Source organism: Vulpes lagopus, chromosome 7, assembly GCF_018345385.1.
Source record: "Vulpes lagopus strain Blue_001 chromosome 7, ASM1834538v1, whole genome shotgun sequence".
Classification (NCBI taxonomy): domain Eukaryota; kingdom Metazoa; phylum Chordata; class Mammalia; order Carnivora; family Canidae; genus Vulpes; species Vulpes lagopus.
Genome location: NC_054830.1, coordinates 114,578,878 through 114,605,686, shown reverse-complemented (window position 1 = coordinate 114,605,686; position 26,809 = coordinate 114,578,878). Strand labels below are relative to the sequence as shown.

Genomic DNA, 26,809 nt, shown 5'->3' with positions numbered 1-26,809 from the left:
CTTTCAATTCTAAAGTATGAATCAGAAGTAAAGATGTGAGAATATTGTGCATTCAAAAATAATATTTACAAGCAGTTGCCATAATATTTGCAAGCCAAATATTACAAGGATTAGATGACCTTAATTTACTGTTTACCATATGCTAGGCCTTGAGTTTACCCTTGAAATGCAGTATATGGGTGAGATAGATGGTCTCAGTTTTGCAAGTGAAAAAACTGAGAATCAGAATGGTATTCAACCTTTTGTTCCAAGTTATATAGGTAATAAATAGTAGAGCTGAGAGTACAGACTCAAGTATATTTTATAATTTTTTTAAAGTAATGCTTTTTTCCCTGAAATATGCTTTCTTCCTTACCTGATCTCTATCAAAAAAAGGCTTTCGTAATCTGGAATGTAGGAAGATCTTTTTCCAGATATGGGGTAGTAAAAGCTGTATTACTTTAGGCCAATGTTAGTTTCATTAGCTATTGGACATGGTTCTGCAACAGAGTTAAACATAATTTTTTTACTTCCCTTCCATTATTGCATATGTGCAACTTACTTCTGGAGATTTGCCATTTAGTTTACAAGTAATGAAAAAAAGAATGGAGAACTGGAATTAATAAATTACAAGTAAAATCTTGTCTTTAACAGAGAGAAGGAGAAAAGGATCATCAAGTGCGTTTGGCAGTTGGAAATGGTGTACGGAGTGATGTATGGAGGGAATTTTTGGACAGATTTGGAAATATTAAGATGTGTGAGCTTTATGGAGCTACTGAAGGAAACATTTGTTTTATGAATCACACTGGGAAAATAGGATCCATTGGGAGAACAAATTTCTTTTACAAAGTAAGTATAGTATTTTCTTTACAAAGGAAGTATATTGAGGTCAGTTTACCTCTCTTCTAGACTTCCTGCTTGTAAATTACTGTAAATATTATTGCTTTTCTTTTCTCTTTTTTTTCTTTTATTTAGAAATGTTGAGAACTTCTATAAAGTCATGGCTCTAGGTGAACCATAGCTTAAAAAAACCTCAAGTATCTCCCATGTGTTCCTTTATAATGTGGGGATAATGATACCCAAGTATTTTGTTCTGTTTTCAAATTTAATGATATAATGTGTAAATAGCAAGCAAAGTTTCTGATACATATTAATTTGACTCTTTCCATTTTTCCTGCATATTTTCAGTCCCATGTTTCTGCTTATACTTCATTTTTATATCATTCAAAAATTATGTATAGGCTTCTAGTAAATCAAGATACCATTAAAATCTAAAAGCTACCCCCCAAAATCACTTACCTGGGAGTAAAAGACTTCCAACTGATAGCAGCCATAGAATCCAAAAGATTGCACAGAAGTCTAGAACTCCTTTGGAGAAAAGTGAAAGTGAAAAATAAAAGTGAAGGTAAAGAAAATATTCTCTAAATTTATATAGGAAAATGTTTATAACCTCAAGTGGAAATTAAAAACTCCAGAATCATAGTAAAATATTCTATTATAGTTCTTTCAGTATTTGATAGAACACACAAAAGAAGATCTTCAATGATAGAGAATATGCACTAAACAAATTATTTGAACTAATGGACATATATAGGATACTGCATCTAAAAACTGCAGAATATCCATTCCTTCAAGCAGTTATGAAGCATTCACAAAGATTACTGGGCCACTTAGGGAATTCCAGCAAATTTCAGAGGATTGAATATGGATTGTGTTCTCCATCAGCAGTTTAATTAAGATAGAAATGAAATTTTAAATGACAGGTAGGTCATCTCCTATATATTTGAAAATAAAACATTTGTAAGTTTCCATGAGTCAACAAAAAAATCATAATTGAAAATAAAAAATTATTTGAGACAGGGTGCCTGGGTAGCACAGTCAGTTGATTCTTGACTTTGGTTTAGGTCATGATCTTGGGGTGTGGGATGGAGCCCCACGTTAAGCTCCATGCTTTGTGAAAAGTCTACTTGTCCATCTCCCTCCCTCTCTGTTCCACCCTCCGCCCTCCACCCCCTTGCTCATGGTCGTGCTCATGCTCTCTCTCTCTCAAATGAATAAAAAAAATAAAAATAATAATTTGAACTGAGTCAAAATGAAATGTTCTATTTCAAAACTTTTGGATCTACATAAGAATGGATGAAAATCGGGGATCCCTGGGTGGCTCAGTGGTTTGGTGCCTGCCTTCAGCCCAGGGCGTGATCCTGGAGTCCCGGGATCAAGTTCCATGTTAGGCTCCTTGCATGGGGCCTGCTTCTCCCTCTGCCTGTGTTTCTGCCTTTCTCTCTCTCTCTCTCTCTCATGAATAAATGAATAAAATCTTAAAAAAAAAAAAAAGAATGGTTGAAAATTTATGAGCCCTATATCCATTTCTGGGGTTAAATTAAAAAGCAACTGAAATAAACTCAAAGAAAAAGAAGGAAGTAATTAAGAACATAAATTAAAGAAATACAAAATAAACAGTGAGGAGTATCAGAAAAGATAAACACATAATTTTTTAAAAGTAAAGAAATAGACTCAAAGCTGGTATAAGTTGCTCTGATGTTTGGCACCTAGAGAAGATGCAAACTATTTTTATGATACACTCTTTGGGATTTTGAGGGTCTTATTGACATCTCAGAAATGCATCTGCATTCCAAAAAGTAATTTTGGGAAAGTAAGTGCTGATATTACTGAGCTTTAGGTTCCTTACAGATAATTTTCTCAATTTGTTGCACTGGTTGAATTAAAACTTTGGTATTCATATTAAAACTCCTTAGTGAAGCTGAGTCATTCCCGAGTAATCATCCAACAGGAGGAGCACAATGAAAAAGATTTGTATTTAACATTACTGGCTTGACTTCATTATAATTTTATAATATCTTAAATTCCCTGTCAGACTGTGATACTGTCAATAAAGCAGGAAGTCATGATTGTCTCCAATCTATTTGGAAAACTTCTGATTTTCAACTTATTTTAGTATTTTTTTCAGCTTGGAAATGAAAAAAAATGTTCCTAGCATCATATGAATTCTACTCTATCTTTTCTCATTTCATGCATGTATTGTTTTGTTACATAGCAGGTCATCAGAAAAATTTGGGCCAATAACTTTTTTCATAGTCATGTGGGGAAATTTGATAAGTCTGTCTCTCAAAAATGTAAACCTAATGGAAGCTTCCACTTACTGTTTCAGAGGCAAATTAGCATCTAAACAGAGATAAGATATTAATAGAGAAGGAAAAAGATGAGGCATCAACACAGAGTTCCTGCATCCCAGATGTTCTTTTTGTGTGCTGTACTTACATTTAAATGCATACAGCTGAAGGGATATGTATGTGTGCTATAATATAACACCCCCAGAGAAAACACTCTAAACAATTTGGTGACTGCATTTGAGAGACAACCCCAAGTAACAGTTACAGACTGGCTTCTCTTTTTCTACCCTCGGGCACGATATAATTGGGAGGGAACAAACAGGAAATCCCTAGAGGAAATAAAACTTGAAAAAAAAAAAGAGAAAATAAGTCTTAATAAAAGCTACCTGAAAAAAATATAGATACACAACAAAATTACAAGCCCTCTAAAATGACCAAGGAATGTTTAGAAAAATAGTTTCCCATAGGTCCAAAAATTGCAATAGTATTCTCTTTAAAAATAAGAGTTCAAAAGAAAGTACAAGGGAAATATAAATCAACAAATGGGGTTGAAAAGTAGATAGACTCAGTTCAAGGGAAAAAAATAAAAAGGAAGAATGAAAGTAACACAGAGACAAATACATTACAGGCTGTAAATATTGTTAGGGAGCAAGATGGAGGAGATTAAGGAGTCACACAAACCCAATAAAAAGAATTTAAAAAATAAGAATATAAAATAAATTAGAAAGATAGATTTTGAAAACACAGGCAATCATCTGATACCTGCTAATTGGTGTTCCTGCAGGGAAAAAAATCAAAAAGAAAAAAAGTATCTGAAACTTGATAGAGAAAAACTTCCTTAAATTAAAGACTTGAATCTTTAGCAAAAGAGCACACTGTGTTCCAGGAAAAAAAAATTAATATAGAATGACCATCAGAAAGATATATGCTGGTGAAATTACTGAACATAAATTAAAGAACCTTAAGGAGAAAACAAAAGTTGCACAAAGTGTAGGGTGCAGATGGGAATCATTTCAGGCATCTCTCAAAACAAGAACAAAACACTCATTGCCAGAAAAAAAAAGGAAGGAAGGTATTCACCTAAGAATTTTACTTCTGACTCAGTTGTTCTTTGAGTAAAAAGACAGAAGAGGTGTCCTCAAAAGTTTGAGAAATCAGAGAAGATAATACTCATGTATTTATAAGAATGCAATACTTCTTTATAAAATTCACTCAGTGAAACTGTCCAATCAACCTGAAAATAAAGCAGAATTTAGAAATAAAGGAATCGCCTTCAGTTAAAAGTTTTGATTGAGTCCATTTAAATACAGAAGATTGAACAGCTCCAAATTATGTTTATAGATGGGATGGAAGTATCAATCCTGAAAATATAAAAATAATTACAGCACTAACAAAGATGGGAATTGGGTAGGAGGAGAGGAGGAAATATAAGTGCTAATTTTCTCATCTTTCATAGTAAGTCCTTAAGTACAATGTAAATAAAAGGATTTAATAAAAGGCTCCTTCACATTTCTATAAACTTTTTTATTATCTTAAAAGTAGGCATTTTTTATGGACCAGGAAATTTAGCCAGCTGTGAAGTTAGGCAATAATGCACACAAGACCACCCTCACGTCTGACAGCATTTGCCACTTTTGAAGTCCTACAACCCACCATGCGTTCTGTAATTCGCTAAGGGCTCAAAAAACTCACCGAAAGCTATTATGCTCATAATTACTGTTTATTACATCTAAAAGATGTAGATTAAAATCAGATGGAGGGAGAAGCAATAGGGCAGAATCAGGAGGGCACCAAATACAAGGCTTTTTAGGTGTCCTTACATATGGTGTCAGGATGGCATTACTCTCCTGGAACTGACATGTGACAATGTACATGGAGTACTGCTAGCAAGGGAAGCTCACCAGCCTCGGTGTCCAGTCTTCTTTGCAGCTCCATTATTTGAATCTAGTTGGCTGCTTGTGTGGTTGACCTCTATCTCGAATACCTCAAGAGGTCAAGCTGGGAGACCCAAAGTCTCCACCCTACGTCACATTATTTGGATGGCTCAGAGACACTAAATCTAAATCCTATGGTTACTATCTGGATGCCAAAATCCCTTAGGCTAACACATATACTCCTGTTGGCCATAACACTGCAGAGGCATAGAGATTATCTCCCAGAAGCTGAGAGTGAAAGCCAGACCTCTGGTTAAACTGGAGTGAAGGTTAAATTCTTGACTCCATAGGAACTGATCTCTTCTGTGCTTAAGAAACATAACTTCAGTTCCATTTTCTTTTGGTAAACTCAAGGAATTTTAAATTGACTGCAGTTCTTAAAATGGTGTGGTTTCATTTTTCATATATCATTTTATTAATCTATTTCCTACCTTTCTGTCTACCAATTTAAACACATTTGTAATGATGCTTGTCAAATGCATTCCTTTATATAGTCTATTAAAAGTCTTCAATATGCCTGAACACTGTGTCCACTGAACACAGTGAACACAACAGACATAGATTCCTGCTCATGTACAGTTTATAGTCTGTTGGGGAAGACAGAAAACAAACCACATAATATAAAAAACATTCCATACTCATAAGTGCTGAAGAGACAAATTAAACAGGAAAAGAAGATTGTGTGTGTGCATGTGTGTGTGCATGTGTGTGTGCATGTGTGTGCATGTTGGGAGGGATTTTGCAATTTTAGAGAGGGTAGCCAGAAAGGGCACTCTGAAAATGATATTTAGGGAAAGACTTGAAGGAAATAAAAGAATGAGTCGTGAGACTATCTGATGTTCAAAATGGAAGGAATAGAGGTGCCTGGGTGGTTCAGTTGGTTGAGACTCCAACTCTTGGTTTTGGCTCAGGTCATGATCTCAGGGTTGTGGGATTGAGCCCCACATAGGGCTCCACGCTCAGCAGGGAGTCTTCTTGAGATTCTCTCTCTCCCTCTCCCTCTGCACCTCCCCCTCACTCTCCCTCTCTCTAAAATAAATAAATAAATACATCTTTTTAAAAAAATGGTATGAATAGCCAGTACAAAGGCCCTCAGATGGTTACATGCCTGCTGTGTTTGAGGGACAGCAGTGAGACCACAGTAGTTATAGAGAGGTGAGCAAAGACTACAAACAAAAAAAACTGTTACTGTTTTAGCTTTAATGGGATCACTTTGGCTCTATTGAGAATATATTACATCATGTTAATGCCAGTTTATTTTTGGTTGAATTTGGAGAAATTATAAATTTTCTTCATATTTTTGTATTTTGCTTGTTTTTTTAACACCGTTCCCTCTGTGAACCATTCAGAACTATGTTGTTGCATGACAATATATTCTAAGACTAAGTATTCATAATAACCCAACTCTGTGTAATATTATATACATTATTATATATATTTATGTATATAAATAGATATGTATACCTTATAGATATGCATGCATAGTCAATATTATGTATATATAATAGATTTATGATTTATGTGTGTTTGTGTGTTTGTGCTTTTCTAGGGTCTTCTGTTTAAGAAAGCAGAGAAATCAACCTTTCCTGATGGTGACAGAGAAATGAGCCTCTATTGTGTAGCTCGAAGCAATGTATATAATGTTGAGGGGAAACTGAATTACAATCATTGTACCCAGGGCTCTAGTTTAAGCTCTACCACTTTTTGAGTTTTTAATTTTGACAAGTCACATTCCTCTGAATTAACAGAGAGAATAATTTTTGTGTTCTCTTTCCAACTTCTAAATTTATAAATGTGAATATACAAAAGCATACAGGTAGTGTATGGGCAGTGTCTGAGTCACATAGGTGTGGATTGCACAGTGCTGGGGATTCATTTCCCTAGTCAATTATGAATGGGGCTCCCTGCAGCTCTGCTCTGGATCCGGATACATACCTATGCATGCACATATACATTTAGGGGATATAAAAGTGGGGATCATTTTTTATCTGTGTTATGATGATACAGCCATTTTTGTAATCTTGTGGGATCTCTTGAAGGCAAGAAAAAAATAGAAGTCCCTCTGGCTGAACCTTACTACTCAGACCCTGACTAGGTCTAGAAGATGCTGTGTATCATAAAATTACCCAACTTGTGGCCTGCAAGACCCCTGTATGTGATAAGAGGCACACTGAAGGGTGATTTGGTATATATTAAACCTCACCCATGAATGCAGTTGACAAATTAATATAAAAGAAATAACACTAACGCTGATATCATTAGTTGCTGGCAAATTTTTCAAAATAGAAAACGTGTTACAACAGGAGATGGATAATAAACAGGGTTCTCTTCTTGTTTGACTGAAATGATAAATGTCGTTCTGGAACTTCTGGAACCTTTCTTTTTACCAGTCATTAGGCAAGTGGCCAGAAAGCTGTTATCCCAATTGCAAAGACCAAGATGCAAGCTTGCATGTTAATATAGAATCACAATATATTTTGTTTTGCTACCTCTCCCATTGGCCCACATCTTAGATGGCACAATTGCCACCTCGTAGAGTGTGTTGGTAATTAAATTAATACTGCTCTTAGGCCAGTAGCAGCATCTGGCCTATAGTAGATGCTCAATCAACATCAGTTGCTGTCATTTATATTTTAACTCAAATTATGAATTGTGATTCTAATTACATGCTGATTTTGCTGAGATCAAAAACCAGGGATGTTTATGTCTAGTCTTTGATGATAAATAATATTGCATTTATCTCACTAACTTTATTCATCTTCTCCCACATCTTTGTTCTATATTTATTCATTTCGTCCTTCCTCCTCTTTTGTCTCTCTCCCTTCTATGTGTCCTCCTTTATTATTTTTTCTATATTTTAGATTACTATTTTCTAGTTCACCTTAATGAGATTGCTTATTTAATTGATCAGGGAAACCTCAGTTTTCTTATACATGAAATGAAGGGGTTGAGTTGAACCCATCGGCAGTTTTCCATCCCAGGGTCATACTTTAATGGATAGGTGAATCTGCATGACATGGTAATGTGGACATTGCAGGAACAGGGTAGCTGGACACATTTAGGGACAAGGAGAGATGGGGGACAATTAGCTTGTTTCCCAATCTGATGAGCATGTTCTAATGAATTTGCTATCTCACAGCACACCAGTGCCCAGAAGTACTGAGTGTTACTTTAGGGACATGAAGGTGAAAGGCCTGGGCAAAAGCTGAAAGTCAAGTAGGCATCCGATGCCTTTTCAAGGGATCATAAATTAAAAATAGGCAATAAAGTCCTTGTATTCATGTAGTTGACATCATTTCAAGGGATTTTTTTAAAATGTTATTTATTTGTTTATTTATTAGAGAGAGACCGAGAGAGTGCATGAGCAGAGGGACAGAAAGAGAGGAGAAAGAGAATCCTAAATAGGTTCCATTCTCAGCGTGGATCTGATGACCCTGGGATCATGACCTGAGCCTAAACCAAAATTCAGTCGCTTAACCAGCTGAGTCTCCCAGGTGCCCCTCGAGGGATATTTTTTAATAATTGCAAAAAGTAGAAGGCAAGAAGTGTTCCTCTTCCCTAGAGTTAATAGAGAAGGTAATTGAGAGCAAGGATGCTTAGAACCACTCATTCAAGAATAATATTAATGTTTTGCTAAGGTAATGTGCAACAAAAAAATGAAAGTAAATGCTGGGATACAAGTGCTGTTCACTAAAGCCTTCAGTTTTGATTTTCAAATACATACTTAATTTGTTATCAGTAAAGTTTACTTGTTTTCATAAATCTGCCTCCTAATTCCTTATTTCAATTGTCTGAGCATACACTCTACTACCAGTAGATGTCAGTGCACAAATATTTTGTTGCTTTTGTGTTTATTGTTTGTTTTATTTTGCTTTTGCAGCTTCTTTTCACTTTTGACTTGATAAAGTATGATTTTCAAAAAGATGAACCCATCAGAAATGAACAGGGCTGGTGTATTCATGTGAGAAAAGGTAAGATTCTTGTATTTGACCATGTCTCTTCAGGCAAAAGTTTCTGAATTTCTATTCAATTACTACTGAATATAGAAAAGAAAGAATGAGACACCTAAGTCAGGGAAATGAACAAGGGGTGGTAGAAAGGGAGGTGGGTGGGGGGTTGTTGTGACTGGGTGACGGGCACTGAGGGAAGCACTTGACGGGAAGAGCACTGGGTGTTATGCTATATGTTGGCAAATCGAACTCCAATAAAAAATATATACAAAAAAAAAAGAAAAGAAAGAATGGCTATTACTGATATGTAATGGAATTTATTTGGAATTTCAATGCAGGTAGAATAGTTTCATTATTGATAGTAGGAGCCCCAAGTGGGTCACTTGGATGGTGAGTTACTGATGTTTAAAACAGATTACTACGGTGTCCTGTTTTTCCTAATCCACTACCTCTAGTTGTAACAATGGCGCTAATGTCCTCTATCACCAAGATATAATATGAAAAAGAATGCCTTAGTTATCATTCTAGGTATAGTAGAAAGTCAGGAGGCTTGGATTTGTATCTGGGCTCTCACCCTTTAGAAACTGTGCAACTTTGGGCAGGCCACTCAAGCTGAGTCTCATTTTCTTCATATGTAGAGATGACAGTATTTATTTTGTCAGGTTATTGTTGACAATGAAATGAAGTGTTATATGCAGAGCTCTATGGAGAGCCTGGTGTCTGGCTTGCTGGCTATACACCCTTCTCTTTTCTACCAAGGTAGACTTTCTGATAATTTTTGGTTAGACTCTAAGCTTGCTGCTGCATATAATCAGTCTAGAAATATGAATGTAGATATGTGCATTTGGAATTGTTTAGAGACTCACTCTGAATAAATCAGGCCAACATTACTTTTTGCTGTCTTCAAAATATGCTTAGACTACATTTCAGAGATGAATTCATTTAAATCTTTTCTTCAAATGTGGAGATAATGGTTACAAACCTGGTTTGTTTGTGTGTTCTGGTAGTTGGAAGCTTAGAAAGAAGATAGGGCTTATCTGTTAAAAAAATAAATTTCTTTGTCCTCTAAATTTCAAGCCTAAGGGCATTTATCACATATTTTTCCCTAATTCAACTCTATAAACTGTGTCCAAGAGAAAAGCTATTTCTAAAAAGATTTTAAAGAATTTTAATTATATACACTTTTCTAGTGTGTTTTTTATTTTATTTTGTTTAAGATTTTATTTTTGAAGTAATCTCGGCACCTAACATGGGGCTTCAACTCACAACCCCACGATCAAGAGTTGCATGCTCTACTGACTGAGCCAGCCATGCCTCCATAGTGTGTTTTATTTATTGCACTCAAGTTAATATCTGACATTGGAACTTCAATCTCAGAACTGCTTTTACAAACTCAGGGTTTCTAAAAAAAGCAGATTGTCCCAGTTCCAGGTGATTCAATTAAGCAGCCAACTCTTGATTTTGGCTCAGATCATGATCTCAGGATCCGGGGATCAAACCCCACATGTAGGGCACCACACTCAGCGGGAAGTCTGCTTGAGTATTCTCTCTGTCTCTCCTTCTGCCCCTCCCCTGACTTGTGCTCCTGCATGTGCACTCTCTGTCTCTCATATAAATAAATCATTTTTTTAAAAGGCAGATTGTCCCCAAACATTTGCTTTAATGTTTTGCAATTCTCATTATGAATTACTCAATATTTTTTTTCCACTAATGATATTGTGTCTTGCATACATTTGCCTAGAACAAATAGATAAGAAACACTGTGATCTTTTTAAGCATTTGCAATAATTAGTCAGGGAAGAAATTGCCAACTTGTGTCTTGAAGAAGAAAAACAAAGAACATAAATTTTAAGGGAAACATGAGGGATCCCTGGGTGGTGCAGCAGTTTGGCGCCTGCCTTTGGCCCAGGGTGCAATCCTGGAGACCCGGGATCGAATCCCACATCAGGCTCCCAGTGCATGGAGCCTGCTTCTCCCTTTGCCTATGTCTCTGCCTCTCTCTCTCTCTCTCTCTCTCTCTCTGTGACTATCATAAAAAAAAAAATAAATAAATAAGGGAAACATGAGAGACTTGGAAATTTCTGAAATAGAGGGAATGTAGCCTGAAGGACATATGTGTTGGAGTCAGATGAACCTGGTTTAAAAACACCTATCTCAGGAATACCTGGGGTATTCCAATCAGTTACACCTCTGAGTCTTGATCTCAGCATGGAGTCTGAGCCTTTATTTTTTATTTTTATTTTTTAAAAGATTTTATTTATTTATTTATTCATTTATTTATTTATGAGAGACACAGAGAGAGAGGCAGGGACATAGGCAGAGGGAGAAGCAGACTCCATGCAGGAAGCCCAATGCAGGACTCGATCCCAGGACCCTGGGATCATGACCTGGGCTGAAGGCAGACACTGAACAACTGAGCCACCCAGGTGCCCCAAGCCTGAGCCTATAAAACAACAACAACAACAAAACCCTTCTCCAACATTTGGCAACTGTATGACATTGAGCAAATTACTATCTCTTTCTTGGTTTCTTTACCTGTAAAATGAAGATAGTATGAGGGCATGTGTTACAGATTTGGGATAAGGATCAGATGGGATACATAAATATAAGTGCTCAAAATAGTGACTGCTACCCAGAAAGTGCTCAGGAAGTGTAACAATGGCGAGGATGATGATAACGATGAAGGTGTCAGTAATGACAGTGACAACGATGAGCTTCTGCAGTAGCAGAGCAGACTTGGCTTGACCAGAGGCAACTGTATCTTTGGAAGCCAGGATGTTCAGGAGCAGGAACAGTGAGCTTTGAATATTGTTAAAATAACATAAATAGCTTTATAGCATGCTGGAATTAACCCCATCTCATTAATCACTTGGTTATTGCCTCTCTTCACAGGGGGCAAAGCAAGTCAGCAATGACCTTGGAATGTTCTAAGGCAGTGATTGCTGCTTCTCTGTGTTGTCCACCCTTCTCTTGGAAGTAGATTTTTACCTTGCAACTTGCTGGGCAAAATTCTGAATAATTAGAGTAAATCTGATCTAAAAAAAATTTTTTTAAAGACTTTATCCATCTATTCCTGAGAGACACACAGAGAGAAAGGCAGAGACATAGGCAGAGGGAGAAGCAGGCTCCTCTCAGGGAGCCAGATGCGGGACTTGATCCTAGGACCCCGGGATCACAACCAGAGCCAAAGGCAGATGCCCAACCACTGAGCCACACAGGCATCCCCTGATCTAAAATTTTTCTCCAGATAATGTGTATACAAATAAGTAATATGAGTAGCTCTCATGCCTCATCTCTCGCTGGTTGTGGATTTCCACAGTTCTCCATAGGAATAAAACATTTTCTTAAACTTCTAATAACTTCTAGATCAGAGATAATATTGCATAGAAACCTTGCTGCAAAATCATAGACTTGAATTTGAGTTCTAGGTCCATTCCTTTCCATCTGTTGGTCTCCGGTAACTTATTTCACCCTTCTGGGTCCTGGATCCTTCTCTGTGAAATAGGGATTTTAATTATCAATTTCAAAGGATTTCTGTGAAGAATCAATAGGATGACAGTTGTAAGGGGCTCATGGGGCTTGCTACATAGTAAAGGCCCAATAAATACTGCTACTATCATAATTTTATTAAGATTTTTATTATGGTTATTTATTTAGTTGTCATTATTCAGTGTTGAAATCTATGGAACTTAAAAGAAAAGTAGCCTTTGATCTATCCACCCAGGATGTAAAATAAATGTAATATACCTTGTTTACCCTTGCTTTCTTTTTGTTAGTTTTTCCAAAGTATTTTGTGTTTGTGGCAGTCTATGAAATGGTGTGCTGGATGCAGGCACCCAGAGTGAATATCAAATATAATAAAAACAAGTTAAGGGGAAGGTAAGCAACACTGGTTGTGTTGGTCAGATATAATCTGAATACATGCATGATATGTGTTCTAATAGTTTTAATCAAATCACTGAAAAATACCTTTCTCTCCCAGGAGAACCTGGGCTTCTCATTTCTCGAGTGAATGAGAAAAACCCCTTCTTTGGTTACGCCGGGAGTAAGAAGCACACAGAAAAGAAACTACTTTGTGATGTTTTTAAGAAGGGAGATGTTTATTTTAACACAGGAGACTTAATGGTACAAGATGAGGAGAATTTCCTTTATTTTTGGGACCGTATTGGAGACACTTTCAGGTATGAAATTGCATCGAGTGTACTGCTTCTTCTGTGATTTTTTTAAAGATTTTATTTATTTATTCATGAGAGACACAGAGAGAGAGAGAGAGAGAGAGAGGCAGAGACACAGGTAGAGGGAGAAGCAGGCTCCATGCAGGGAGCCTTACGTGGGACTCGATCCCTGGTCTCCAGGATCACACCCTGGGCTGCAGGCGGCGCTAAACCGCTGCGCCACCGCGGCTGCCCAACAGAGCATCTTTCTATGCACTGGCCAAGTGAAAGGCGATTACTATGTTCTCTCCCTGTGTCTGTTTTAACCTTCTTCTGTGATTTTGAACCATGCTCCAAGCAAGGCTTGGTGGAAACAGTATAGACCACTTGATGTTTACTTTCAGGGCAGGCAGAGTGCTTTCATCTCAGTAATGTCTCCCCATTTAAAAATTCATTGGCTATCTGTTTCTAGATTGAAATCTAAGTTACATTTTGATGTCGATTTTTATCATTATTTAAATAAATCACTGTAGAATATAAAATAAGTAGACAGATGTGATGTCTAAATGGCAGAGTTGAAACAGAAGCCAGTGTGGTCAAGTATGGTCTAATTTTTGACCAAATGATAAAAACAATGAAAGAGCAAAAGTTTCCTGTTTTTACATTTTGCTTCCTAATTCCTTAAGATTATTTTAGGCTTATGAAATTATTATGTTTTACTACTCAATGACTATTGAATAGTGGAGGACATACAGGAGACATTCAAAAAATGTTTGAATGAATAAGTGAATCATTTCCTACTTCCTCACTTTCTTGTACCAACTTATGTGCTCACTTTATATAAAATTATTTTGATCGAAGTAACATATTCAATACATAATTCAAATACATTAAATGAGCCAAAGGGGTTAATCCCTAGAAATTAAAAAGGGTCAGTACATTGAGAGACAACTATAGATTTCCTTTCATCTTTTTTCTCTATCATTAGAGGTAGGCAATGTTTTGTAACTAACTGTTACTAGAATTCAAAATGATGGTAGGAGCACTGGGTGTCATACTATATGTTGGCAAATTGAACTTCAATAAAAAAATATATTAAAAAATTAAAAATAAAGAGGGAGTTATCGTTACTTTCTTTTTATGACATATTATAGGAAAACATCTTATAGTAACCAGTTTATACCAATGAATCACAGATAAAGTAATTTTAACTAAAACAGCAATTCTGATTTTGTTGACTCATCAACGAGTGCTTCCTTACCTTAGAAAGGCCTTTCATTTCAAAACTGCCATTATTTTTGGTTACTAGGTGCTTGCACAGAACCAAATGCAGGGCGCTAAAATGGAAACTGGGTACTGCTTCTTCAAATATAGGTGCAGTGATCTAGAACTTGTTTTTCATTTAGGTGGAAAGGAGAAAATGTTGCCACCACAGAGGTTGCTGATGTTATTGGGATGTTGGATTTCATACAAGAAACAAACGTCTACGGGGTGGCAGTGTCAGGTATGAATATATTTCATGTTTGGGAAGAATTATCAGAGTAGAATGTGCCACTTTTCTTTACTTCTGCAATGATCTTACTAATTCAACATTTCTTTTTTTATATACTAAAATGAATATCTTAGGGTGCCTGGATGGCTTAGTTGATTAAGCATCTGCCTTCTGCTCAGTTCATGATCTCAAGGTTCTGGGATGGAGCCCACATTGGGCTTGCACACTGTCCTGTTCTCTCTCTCTCTCTCACTCTCTCATACACACACTATCTCTGTCTCTCTCAAATATATAAATAAAATCTTTAAAAAACTAAAATAAAATAAATATCTTAGTTTTTTTTTAGCAAGTAATGCCCTAGACCAGGCTAACAAATGCCATGTTCACATTAGGTATCAACTTAATTTTAATGGATGTGAGTATTTTTAAGTAAAGCTTGAAAATTCTGGTAACTGACTCACTGATTGAAAATAGTTCTAGCTTTTCAATAGTCTGCTCTTGTTCTCTTTATGACTAGAGTTTATGCATGCCATTAAATGAGAACATGTTCTAGTTTAAATGTTTAATAACACTGACTTGTAGTTAAGTTGAATCTTTTCCAAAAATAATTTTAAAACCTGTTTGACTTCATTTACCTTTGTAAATATGCATTTGAGGATTGTCTCATGATGGTGAGAATGGTAAAGAATAGTAACCAAATTGAAACTATGAGATAGCTGTTTTCCTTTGCTGTTTTGTTTTGATAAATGACAATATTTTCCAATTAATATTTGTGGATGCAGGGGACACATGGGGTGAGAGTGTTTAAATGGGGGAGGAGAGGTAGGGGACGTTTCCTCTAATAGACCTTGGGTGCTTTCTATTCTGATCCCCTGGAAAAATCCATAGGTGGATGAGCACCATGGTGGAATTTGATATGGAAATACCAGTCTGGTTTTAAAATTTAAAAACAATATTGCCTTTTATTTTTTACATTGACCCTTGACATGAATATTTGTCTGAAATATAGTCACCTTTAAATAAATGTTTCCTTTTAATATTTTACATTAATGGTGGTAGAATGAAAACTAAGGGTTATTTATGGTGTTTTCTAGTCCATCTATTCCATTTGTGTAGTGTCAACAATTAAGAATAGACTCTACCCTCCCCTGTTCCTAACTTGTTTCTGGGGAGTCAATCAAGTGCTCAGAGAAGGACCCACTCGTGTCTGCTACTGTTGCATTGTTATTGCTGTGATAGAATTAATGTCTCCGTTTGCAACAATTAGTATGTAATTAACAGGATCATTTTAAAAATCACCTAGTACTTGTAAAATTAATGCTCTTTCAAACTTTTTTTCAGATTATGAAGGAAAAGCAGGAATGGCTTCTATTATTTTAAAACAAAATAAGTCTTTAGACTTGGAGAAGGTTTACGAACAAGTTGTAACATTTCTACCAGCTTATGCCTGCCCACGATTTTTAAGAATTCAGGTAAGTTTAGTGTTTGAATTTCTAAAATTCAGGTAATTTTACTTAACTAAAGATTCAACTTAACTACAAGCCCAGGAATCCGGGTTTAATCACAAAATAATATTTTATCTTTTAGATAATATGTGTGTTTTATTTGTATTAGAAAATCTCAACAACAATGAAAAGCATTGGGATGCTAATTTATGCCATATTTGAAGCCTAATTATAGAAGGGAACTTGATGAAATGCTAGGGAGTCCTTGTCCTAATTATAGAATTGCTTTCTTCCTCTTCACTCAAGACCTCAGAGATGCTGGCAAGCTGAAACTACATTTTACACAAGCCTTGTGATGACACTTGATGCTCTGTGCCTAAAATTACATTCCACCAAGCTGACATGAAGGTGTCCGCGGGGTGTGTGCAAAAACTAAAGGCAAATGGCATTTTTTTTTAAGATTTTATTTATTTACTCATGAAAGACACAGACAGACAGAGAGATGGAGACATAGGCAGAGGGAAAAAGCAGGCTCCCTGTAGGGAGCCTGATGTGGGACTCAATCCCAGAACCCCAGGATCATGGCCTGAGACAAAGGCAGACACTCCATCACTGAACCACCCAGGTAACCCAAAGCAAATGGCTTTAAGCAATTCTGCTTTTAATTTTTATCTTCATTCTGTCCAATCTCCCTCTGCATCTTTATACTTTTAGGGAATTCTGATTTATTTATTTTGAGAGGTAAGTACTCTCTTGTTAGGTTACTAGAATAAAGTATAGTAAAAAGAAAAGTTTACTCTGCTACTGAATAAATTTGCCTGGATGGCTCAGCAGTTAAGCACCTGCCTTTGGCTCAGGGCGTGATCCTGAAGTCCCAGGATTGAGACTCGATCCCAGGTCTCCAGGATCACGCCCTGGACTGAAGGCTGCGCTAAACTGCTGAGCCACCTGGGCTGCCCAGCACAGGATTTCTCATGTTTCCTTTTAATAACCACACCCAGTTACCTCTTCCTACCCTAGAAATAATATAGTTTAATGAAGTAAACAGTTGATAGTTTAAATAATATAGTCAATGATTTTCCCCTAGGGCAACTTAAAATTCACTTTAATTAAGCAGAAGAAATACTTTGGCATAGAACTACTCTAAAAACCTAAATCAATCTTATACAAACTCAGAAAATACTTTAGCATCATTAAACAACTAAAGAACTAGAGCTGTGGCTGTTATATTTATTATACTATTTGCTATAATTAGCACAATGCATGATACTTACTTGGCAGTCACAATGGTTAATAAATGATATAATAAGCAGTCCAAAAGTTTAAGTCACTTCTGACAAAATGAATTAAGCAACTATCTTATCAAAATCCATTTAGCACAAATTTAAAAAAAAAAGATTTTTTTGCCAATGAATTTACAAAAAAAAATGTTTTTTAAGATGTATTTATTTATTACAGTGGAGGAGAGCAGCAAAGGGAGAGGACGAGAGAGAATCCTCAAGCAGACTCCCCAGTGGGCTCAGAGCCCAACACAGGGTTCCATCCCAGCACCCTGGGATTGTGACCTGAGCCAAAATCAAGAGTCAGATGCTTAACTGACTGAGCCACTCAGGTGCCTTAAATTTACTAAAAAAAAATTTAATGTGGTATTACTCAGTATAAGTAGGATGAGGTAACTTGATCCTTTCATTCTGCTAGTGGAAACAAACTGTTATAACCTCTCTAGAAAACAGTTTGGTAAGTAAATAATTAGGCTCTTAGAATTTACATATATTTTAACTTAGTAATTCCATTTCAGAAATGTATCCTTAGAAAGTAATCAAAGCTGAACAAATGCTATATATAAAGATATTCTACAAAGCATTGTGTATAGCAGTAAAAATGTTTGATATTCTTTATTAGTTAGAATAAGAGTATTGTTAATCAAAATATTATAATTAGATGAGATCTTATTAAACCATTACCTAATGGTTTTTATTAGCTAATGAAAAATTACCCAACCTGGAGAAATATACCTGACGTACTATGAAGCTCTTCTGTATGTTTTTTAGATTTTATTTATTTATATATTAGAGAGAGAGCACGTGAGCAGAGGGGAGGCGTAGAGGGAGAGGGAGAGAGAGAATCCCAAGCTGACTTTGTGCTGATCACCTAGCCCCACAGGGGCCGGATCCCATGACCTTGACCTGAAATGAAGTTTGAAGCTCAATCAACTGAGCCACACAGGCACTACTAGAGCTGCTTTATTTTTTAAAGCTAGAACATCAATTATATAAATACAATGAGCTTCTAATTTTCTAAAAATGATAAAATGAGTATGTGTTTCTACACAGTCAGATCTAATTCTGTGATGACAGTGTGGAGAAGGGAAAAAGTAGAAAGCATGAGATCAGGGAAGGAGGTTCAAAGACAATTTGAGTATTGAATTAGTCCAGAAGGATGAATAAAAATGGCCAAGTTATTCATAAAACCTTATAAGGATCTCTACATGTCATCTAGTTTAAAACAGGTTGCTTCTTCATGCCTGAAACTGTCACAGAGATATCCACTTTATCTCTTCAATCCCTTAAAGCAGGGCTTCTTAAACTTTCTAGATTTATGGCATCTATAGAGTCTCAATAAGTATTTCCTGGCATTCGTGGGCCAACCAAATACCTAACCTTTAATTTATTGAGTAATTAGGTCAAAACAAATTCATTAAGTATTTAGGTCTAATAAATGAGTTGCTGCTTTAAAAAATGCATATAAATGGAAAGAAAAAATACTTTTATTTTTAGACAATCACAAGTATCAAAGAGATGTAAGAGGAGCATTCGACAGCTCCTCAAACACTGGCATTACGTTGGACTTCACAGGGCCAGCTGAATTCCTTGTCCCACATTGATTTGGGGCTGTCTTTGCCTTTTATAACAACAAACAGTTAAAACTCTGTTTCACAAAGATATGGCATCATTGAAAAGAATGTGTCACAAACTAATATTGGAACTGTGAATATTGGAACTACTTGAGCTAGTAGTTTGCAAATGGTGACCAATGGATTGTACTGGGTTTACCTGGAAATTTTAAAATATACCTTAGAGACACTGGAAATTCACTGAGGTACCACAGAGCACCTCAGTGCACAGTTTGGGAATCCTTGTTTCAGATCATCCTTTACTTCTTCTGGTCTTTATATTATAGTAATCTGTCTAATGGAATGGAATGCTCTCTTTCATAGGTTCTGTCTTCTTGTTGTCAATAGCATTCTCTGTATATGATATTGTGTTGACAGTGGATTAAAGAGATAAGCCTGCTGTGTTTTAGGCATGTCTGTAGTCAGTTGTAATTCATTTTAAACAATTATAATTCTTATACATTGCCTGAAGTTCAGAAGTATAGCAAGCTAAAGATTCCAGTGCTCTAGAGGGTATTTTTAAAGTCTCTAAAGTTAAATTATTAATAGGAAATAGTGAGATGGTCACTGGATACAAAAGTGTTATAATTAAATATTACAGTCTCTCTTCTTGAATATTCTATTTGTATGTTTTAGATAATAGTAAATGATTCCACTAATCCTGGTAATTACTTTGTAGGAGAAGATGGAAACAACAGGGACATTCAAACTACAGAAGTTTCAATTGGTGGAAGAAGGATTTAGTCCATTGAAAATTTCTGACCCACTTTATTTCATGGATAACTTGAAAAAATCTTATGTTCCATTGACCAAAGAACTTTATAATCAAATAATGTTAGGGGAGATTAAACTTTAAGATTTTTTTTTTTATACATGGGATTTTCATGTGTTTTCTTATGAGAAGTGAGGAAAGTGTATGATTCTTTAACTTGATTTGGGGGGAAGGAATAGACATTAACATATACTGTGTTTTCTTAGTATACAACAACTTTTAAGTAGGAACTTTCATTTGTTTCAGTTCATAACAAACTTTAGTTGATTATTTGTTTTACCTATTTAGGAGTTAAGTGCATAACTAAATATTTGCTTTAATTGTAAGGATTCCAAATAATCCATAAGTGGTTGACAATTTAGAAACTCACTAAAAATGTACTTTTTGCTATTTAAAGTTTCTAGTTTTGAATAAATGGCTAAATTTTGTTCAAATGTTTTATTTTTATGTGCCCCATCCTATGACTCAATAAAATCATCTTCATTAATATGTGTTTTGAGGTTGTGTTCTGATGTTTGTAACTGTAAACCTCCAGTCAGAGGAAGCTGACTGATCTGCTGCATGCATTCCTATATCCCTTACTGAATTCCTATTCCAGTGATAGAAGAAATATAGGAATGTTATACAGCAAAGCAAAAAAAACCGGGAAGCCCAAAACATTTAGGAATTTTTGGAAGATACGAACAAGGAATCAAATTAGTGATAAAATCCAACAGAGCTGTAGAAACCACTAATGATACAGAGAAAGAATGGACTAGAATAGAACACAGGTATTAACACTAAGATCAGAGTCAGAAAAGGCTTTGGGTGTGAACAGGTTTGTGAGTTATTAACTGAGAAATGTATTGTGGGGATATTGTAACACATACAATTGTATTTCTTTCAATCTGGAAGCACCAGGCTCCAGGTTTGCTTCAAGCTAGAGCCACATGAATGACTCTTAGCAAAGCGAGCTTGCTTCCACAGGAGGGGGTTGTGGAGCTAGGCTAAGAAGTGGAGCAGAGCCCAGCAGGAAGCTCCTTTTGCCCATATACCTAGCTCCCTGTAGGAGGAGAAGGAAAGTTGGCTTTGCCTCATGTCAAAAAGCTTATTTTGGTTGGAAGAGGAGTTGCAGATACTGTAGTTCCTTTTCGTCATTGCTAGGAAAACAAATGTTATAACGTTAAAATATTTGTTAAATGTGAAGGGTAAGCATAGGTAGCATAGAAATAAAGCATCAAACTTGGGCAGCCCTAAGTGGCCCAGTGGTTTAGCGCTGCCTTCAGCCCAAGGTGTGTGATCCTGGAGACCTAGGATCAAGTCCCATGTCAGGATCCCTGCATAGAGCCTGCTTCTCCCTCTGCCTCTCTCTCTCTATCTCTTATGAATAAATAAATAAAATCTTTAAAAAACAAAAACAAAATGTCAAACGTTAGGATTTAAAAAACTCTGACAAAAAGTAATTAATTTTGCAAAAATCAAAAATTTTAAAAGAGAAAGTTTTTAAATAAGAATGAATTAAGTAAGTCTAAGCATATCCATTCTCCCACTCTATGTAAGAGGATGGATGAATGATCTTAATTTAAAAACTATTAAGTGAATGAGTAAATTGGCACTTAATTTTTATATTGGTGATTTGGTGTTCTTCACCTTTCCCATTAAAAATCTGTTTTGCCTTTATGTACATATTTTTAATTTATGGGTGCTCTTTACTGCAATAAATCTGAATGAACATGTTTTCTGCTGACTCATAATTATTTGAAATCTTTAGAGATGAGCTTATAATGGTGAATGTAGCATACATAACTCACTCCCGTACCCATACCTTTCCTGCCAAATCCATTACAGTAAAAGACAAAATATTATGAAGACAATAATCCACTAAAAGATGGGGGGGGGGTGACAAGAAAGGCTGTCTTCAGTAGATAAAACATTATCAGAAGTTACTGAAAAATAGAAAACACATGGGACCACATTATTAAAGAAACAATGGATGAGGGAAACAAAGCCTCACACTTAAGCACTGAAAACTACTTCAAAGGCAAAAGAAACTCCAACCACATTGAAAACATATCTAAAGACTAAGATGGGCCCTCTGTGTAACTGGGGTAATTAAATGCAGAAAATTGAGATAATGAGTTTCTCCGCCTTTCCCTTGATTTTAGGAAATTTCCATCAGCACACAAAATAACTCATGACATAAAAGAAAGAAATAGAAAATAAGACCCTATGACATTTAAAACTCCTTGAAGACAAAAGATTCTGAGGATTAAAGTTTTTAAGGAGCTTGAAACTACAACAAAATGTCTCGAAACTTGAGGAAGGAAGTCGCCCACATGTATTATATATTAAGAACATTTGCCAAAAAAGAAGAAGAAGGAGAAGAAGAAGAAGAAGAAGAAGAAGAAGAAGAAGACGACAAAGGGGAGGAGAGAGTATGAAAAATTGAATTCCTATCAAGATCTAAATTCACTAGGACAAAAGCAGGGGGTGAGGAGGCTTTCTGATTTTAATTTCTAAAAAATGAAGTCCTTAAGAGAATATAGAAAAGAGAAGATCTAGAAGAATGGGTTTTTGCCTTGACTAGAAAGTCTCTGGTCTTAGAGTCACAGAAAAGCGCTGAGGCTATTTCAGAAACAGAATGATTCCAGTGACTCCAACTCTAGCAGGAAATTAGTGAGAAGGACATTGGGCTTCTAGGGGGCTGGGGCTAGAAATAAGGGGCATCTCAGTGGCTACCTATGGATCTTTGGGAGCCAGATAAAACTGACATTTCCGGAGACAGCTACATGGTGGGTACCCCAATGCTCCCCCGCCTCTCCAGTGTCCACAGCACACTCTCAAGGAAGTGGACCCAAATTTGAGGGAAATGATAGACAAAAGAGAAGCCAAAATTGCCTGAAATTAAGTGCTGCCATCTTGCCCTTCGAAATGGTAATTAGATTAATTTTGATTCAAACTGAAATTCAATTCCATAGCTTTTAATTCTTGATATGGAAGAAAAATTGCGGTAAAGGATCTCGACAGATACTCAGAGAATTGTCCATTGATTGTGCTTGTTAGGGTCTTCTAGTATGATTCATGAGGCAATTCTCTTAGAATTGGCAGAGATTTTTAGCTCTTTCTACCTGTTTATGTATTAGGGCTGGAATAGATAGAGCAGCCAAGGCTTCCATGTTCATGATGGACAGGAACAAGAGACCCAAACCAGTAATGGGTAGGTCAAAGACAGACTTATGCTGACATTGAGCTGCTGGATTTGGGAGTGGAATTATGTAAGTCATTTGCTATCTTTTTTACTATGGCTTTTCTTTGTGCTATTTCTTGAATGTACTATTATCTATGAGTGAACATCTGAGCCAAAAAAATGCTATTTTCTGCAGACATAAGTTTTATAAATTGTCAATGACATAATGGAAAATTAAAGCAAATTTTCCATATACTAAGAGCTACAGTATTGAGACTAGATATTATATCCTCATGCAAATGAGCTACAAATATTAAAGATAATATGTGAAAGCTTATGCCAAAAAGGCAATAACATAATGAACAAATCTCTGTCAGGATAATGTTTAACAGACAAAAAGGCAGTTCTTTCTTGATGTTGCCAAGAAAACCAGTAAGGGAAAATATGAACCATTTGGTTTATATCAAGGATAGTGGTCAAATCTACTACTGTAAATCCTGTACTAGTCAAATAGTTTGGTGATCGGTAAGCAAGCCAAACTATTATGTTTAAAAAAGAAGCCTATGAATGGTTGATTTTTTTCTATCTGCCTCAAAATACCTGACTTTGCTCTTTAATTACCTTCATACACTATTTAGACCAAAAAGAGAACATAATTTGAAGCTCTTATGATCTGTGTGCTATGAAAACATGAAAAGACATTTAGATCAGACAGGGTTTTATAGTAAATGGGGGAAATTTCCACATATGAGAAGAACAAAGCATTAATACAGATTTCTCATATGTTTCTCTTAGGCTTTAGTCATTCACCCTAGACTAAAAAAAAGACTGTGGGCTATAACCCACAGATAACCCCAGTCTTATCAGAGGAAAAAGCATGAAATGTCAATTGAGAACACTCTACAAAACAAGTGATTAGAACTCCACAAAATGATCAAGGTCAGTAAAAACCTGCAGGTGTCTATGCTTGGATCTATGTTTGGAATCTAAAAGATTGAGCAATTTTAAGAAAATTACTGTTTTTGTGTAGGAGAGACGTCAGACTAACATATTCTATAAACTCTGTAGAACAGTGATAATCGTCTCTCTTAATTGATTGGTAGTGTCTTTAATTTCCTAAAAATTTTTCTGGTCAAACAGTGGCTTCTCTCTACTGGCCCACACTGCAGATCTAAGTTTAACACATAAAAAAATATTCTTTTAATATGCGATTCCTAGAAATTAAATTCACTGTCCCCTTGACATTGCCCTGCTCAGTGTCCAGCTGTTACAACTTCTTATTCAAACTCATGAATAAAGTAAAACTGAAGTCAGGACTTACTGTGTTCTGTTCTCTCACAGCCTCAACATTTAATTTGCTATGTCACCTTTGGCAAATCAGCTCGCCAAGCCTTATTTTGCTCACCTGTAAAATCGAACTTATAAGTCTACTTTCCACAAATGTTGTGAGGATGAAATGAACAACAAAAGTGAAAGCCCTGGATACATTCAATTGAAAAAAAAAAAAAAGCTTGTTGTATCTATCTACTAAATATGCATAATATGGTTAGCCTTTGTTTTGCAAAACAAGAGATGGCCATTTGCTATCTACAGGATTATTTTGTGCAATACTATTTCTATTGAATAAATGAACAGACACATTTACTTAGAAATACTAGTATTTAAATTTAGAGCTGTATACTAATTCAAAAAATAAATGAATTTCTGGCAATGGAAAAGATAAAAGATAATTCATCCTCCCATGGAGATAGGACTAGTAGAGGGTTACATTCCAGAAAAGGTGGCTGGCTACCCAAGCCTCACTAATCCAAACATGACAATAATTACCATAATTAAGCAGTAATATTCCTTCATATTATTCATATTATTCATCAAAAAGCTATCTAGGTGTTAATCAACAAATTAATACAGGAATGAACAGCATACAGTATATTCATTTACCTTTATTTGGCAGAACCCAGGGAGAGGAAGTGTGCTTGATTGGGGAGCTTGCAGGAGCAACATGGGAAGGAAAGAGTTGGACTTAGAAATTCTGAAAAAGGCTACTTGAAACTCCATACTATGGGATAGGTGACTGGCAAGATGCAGTAGCAGAGGTCTCTAATAGAAAAAAAAAGTCTGTAAATGAAGGCCAATGTTTAACTCCCTTAACCTATCTGAAATGGTGATGATAGTGAGGGGGATGATGATGATGGAGAGGAGGAGCAGAATAATTTCCTTCTGTCATTTGTACGGTTTGTGTAGTTGACTTCAGCTTATTGAGGTAGAATTGGTTGATCTTGGTATTCCTTTTAACAGTGGCTTGTTAAGAATGGTGATCAGACTCATATTCTCATTAATGAGGCACCAGGGCAAGTTTTCTGGGGCTTCCTGGGAAAGTCCTTCCTTACTTTTAATGGAGAACAATGGAAACCCAGACTCTGCAGCCAGATGTGAATGAGGAAACAGGTTGCCTTAATTGTTGATAGCAGCTATATTACAATTACATGGAGATTGAAGTAAGGGGGAAAAAAAACACATACAGAAACGTGGAGTTGGGCATTGCAGAGAAATGGAGCAAAATCCCAAATCAGACCACTCAAGCAATTTGTTCTTCATCTGGACTTTTAGTTATGGGAGGCAATAAAATGCCTTTAGTTTGAGTGGGGTTCCTGGTGGCCTGTCATTGAAACTATTCTGATGTGCTACCTAGTAGGAAACACATCAGGGACTTTCAGGAAAGCTGCTAAATCAAGTTCAAAGGTAAGTCAAGTACAAAGTCTGACATTAGCAGTAGTAATCGTAAGCCAAAACCAGAGGGGAAAAGGATAATAAAATTAGAAATGACTATTATTATGAAGAAATAATTTATAAGCACAAATTTTATACTACTTACCTTATGTAAAAAAGTATTTTCTTGTTGAAAGAGAGGGAGCACAAGTTGGGAGGAGGGGTGGAGGGAGTGTGAGAGAGAGAATCTTAAGAAGCCTCCATCCCCAGTACAGCCCAACTCAGGGCTCGATCTCACAACCCTAAGATCATGACCTGAGCTGAAATCAAGACTGGGATGCTTAACTGAATGAGCCACCCAGACACCCCTGTCAAAGATACTTTAAAAGATGGATAAATAAACTCTGTATGCCAAAATAGATTGCATGAGTAAGGATATCTCTACATTGGTTCGCTGCTCTCTGGGTATCAGTGACTGGCAGCCTATTTCCTGAGTACCAGGATACGTGGGGTCAACCTGTGGCCCAGGTGACACATGCTCAGGCTGCTAGTTTCATATCGCTCCTCTTATGGAATCATAGCATTTCATTCTCCATAGAACTAAGTGGATTATTTTCTTATGCCAGGAAATTATAATGCACTTATGGGCTAGTGCCTGGATTCTTTCCTTGTTACTGTGTAGAATAAAATTTGCATTGTATTTTGAAAATACAATTGTCTATCAAAACACAAGCATTACTTTAGTAGCAATACAAAAATATAACTTTAAGAAAAACAGAAACTCAACTCCCTTTCATAATATTTGGCAATATCTGACGTTTAGGATTGAAAGTCTTCAATAAGAAGAAGAGAAGATGATGATGATGAATTCTCTGTATTTTTTTTCACTTTTTCCTGAAGCTAAAAAAAAAAAAAATTCAGATTTTCTTTTTTTTTTAATTATCTCCACCCCCAGCATGGGACTTGAACCTACAATCCTGAGATCAAGAATCACAAACTCGGGATCCCTGGGTGGCGCAGCGGTTTGGCGCCTGCCTTTGGCCCGGGGCGCGATCCTGGAGACCCGGGATCGAGTCCCGCGTCGGGCTCCCGGTGCATGGAGCCTGCTTCCCCCTCTGCCTGTGTCTCTGCCCCTCTCTCTGTCTCTCTCTCTCTCTCTCTCTCTCACTATCATAAATAAATAA

The 26,809-nt window shown here is 36.2% G+C and overlaps 1 protein-coding gene across 1 annotated transcript in view; it reads left to right on the top strand.

Annotated features, from left to right (window-relative positions):
- The window catches only part of SLC27A6 (solute carrier family 27 member 6), a 69,136-nt gene extending 49,291 nt beyond the window's left edge, over nucleotides 1-19,845 (top strand). The window contains exons 5-10 of the mRNA XM_041760345.1: nucleotides 634-828; nucleotides 8,925-9,015; nucleotides 12,977-13,175; nucleotides 14,555-14,652; nucleotides 15,982-16,112; nucleotides 19,658-19,845. Of these exons, the coding sequence (XP_041616279.1) occupies nucleotides 634-828; nucleotides 8,925-9,015; nucleotides 12,977-13,175; nucleotides 14,555-14,652; nucleotides 15,982-16,112; nucleotides 19,658-19,834 (891 nt within the window). The 3' untranslated portion in view covers nucleotides 19,835-19,845. The remainder of the gene's footprint in view (nucleotides 1-633; nucleotides 829-8,924; nucleotides 9,016-12,976; nucleotides 13,176-14,554; nucleotides 14,653-15,981; nucleotides 16,113-19,657) is intronic.
- Nucleotides 19,846-26,809: the final 6,964 nt, after the last annotated feature.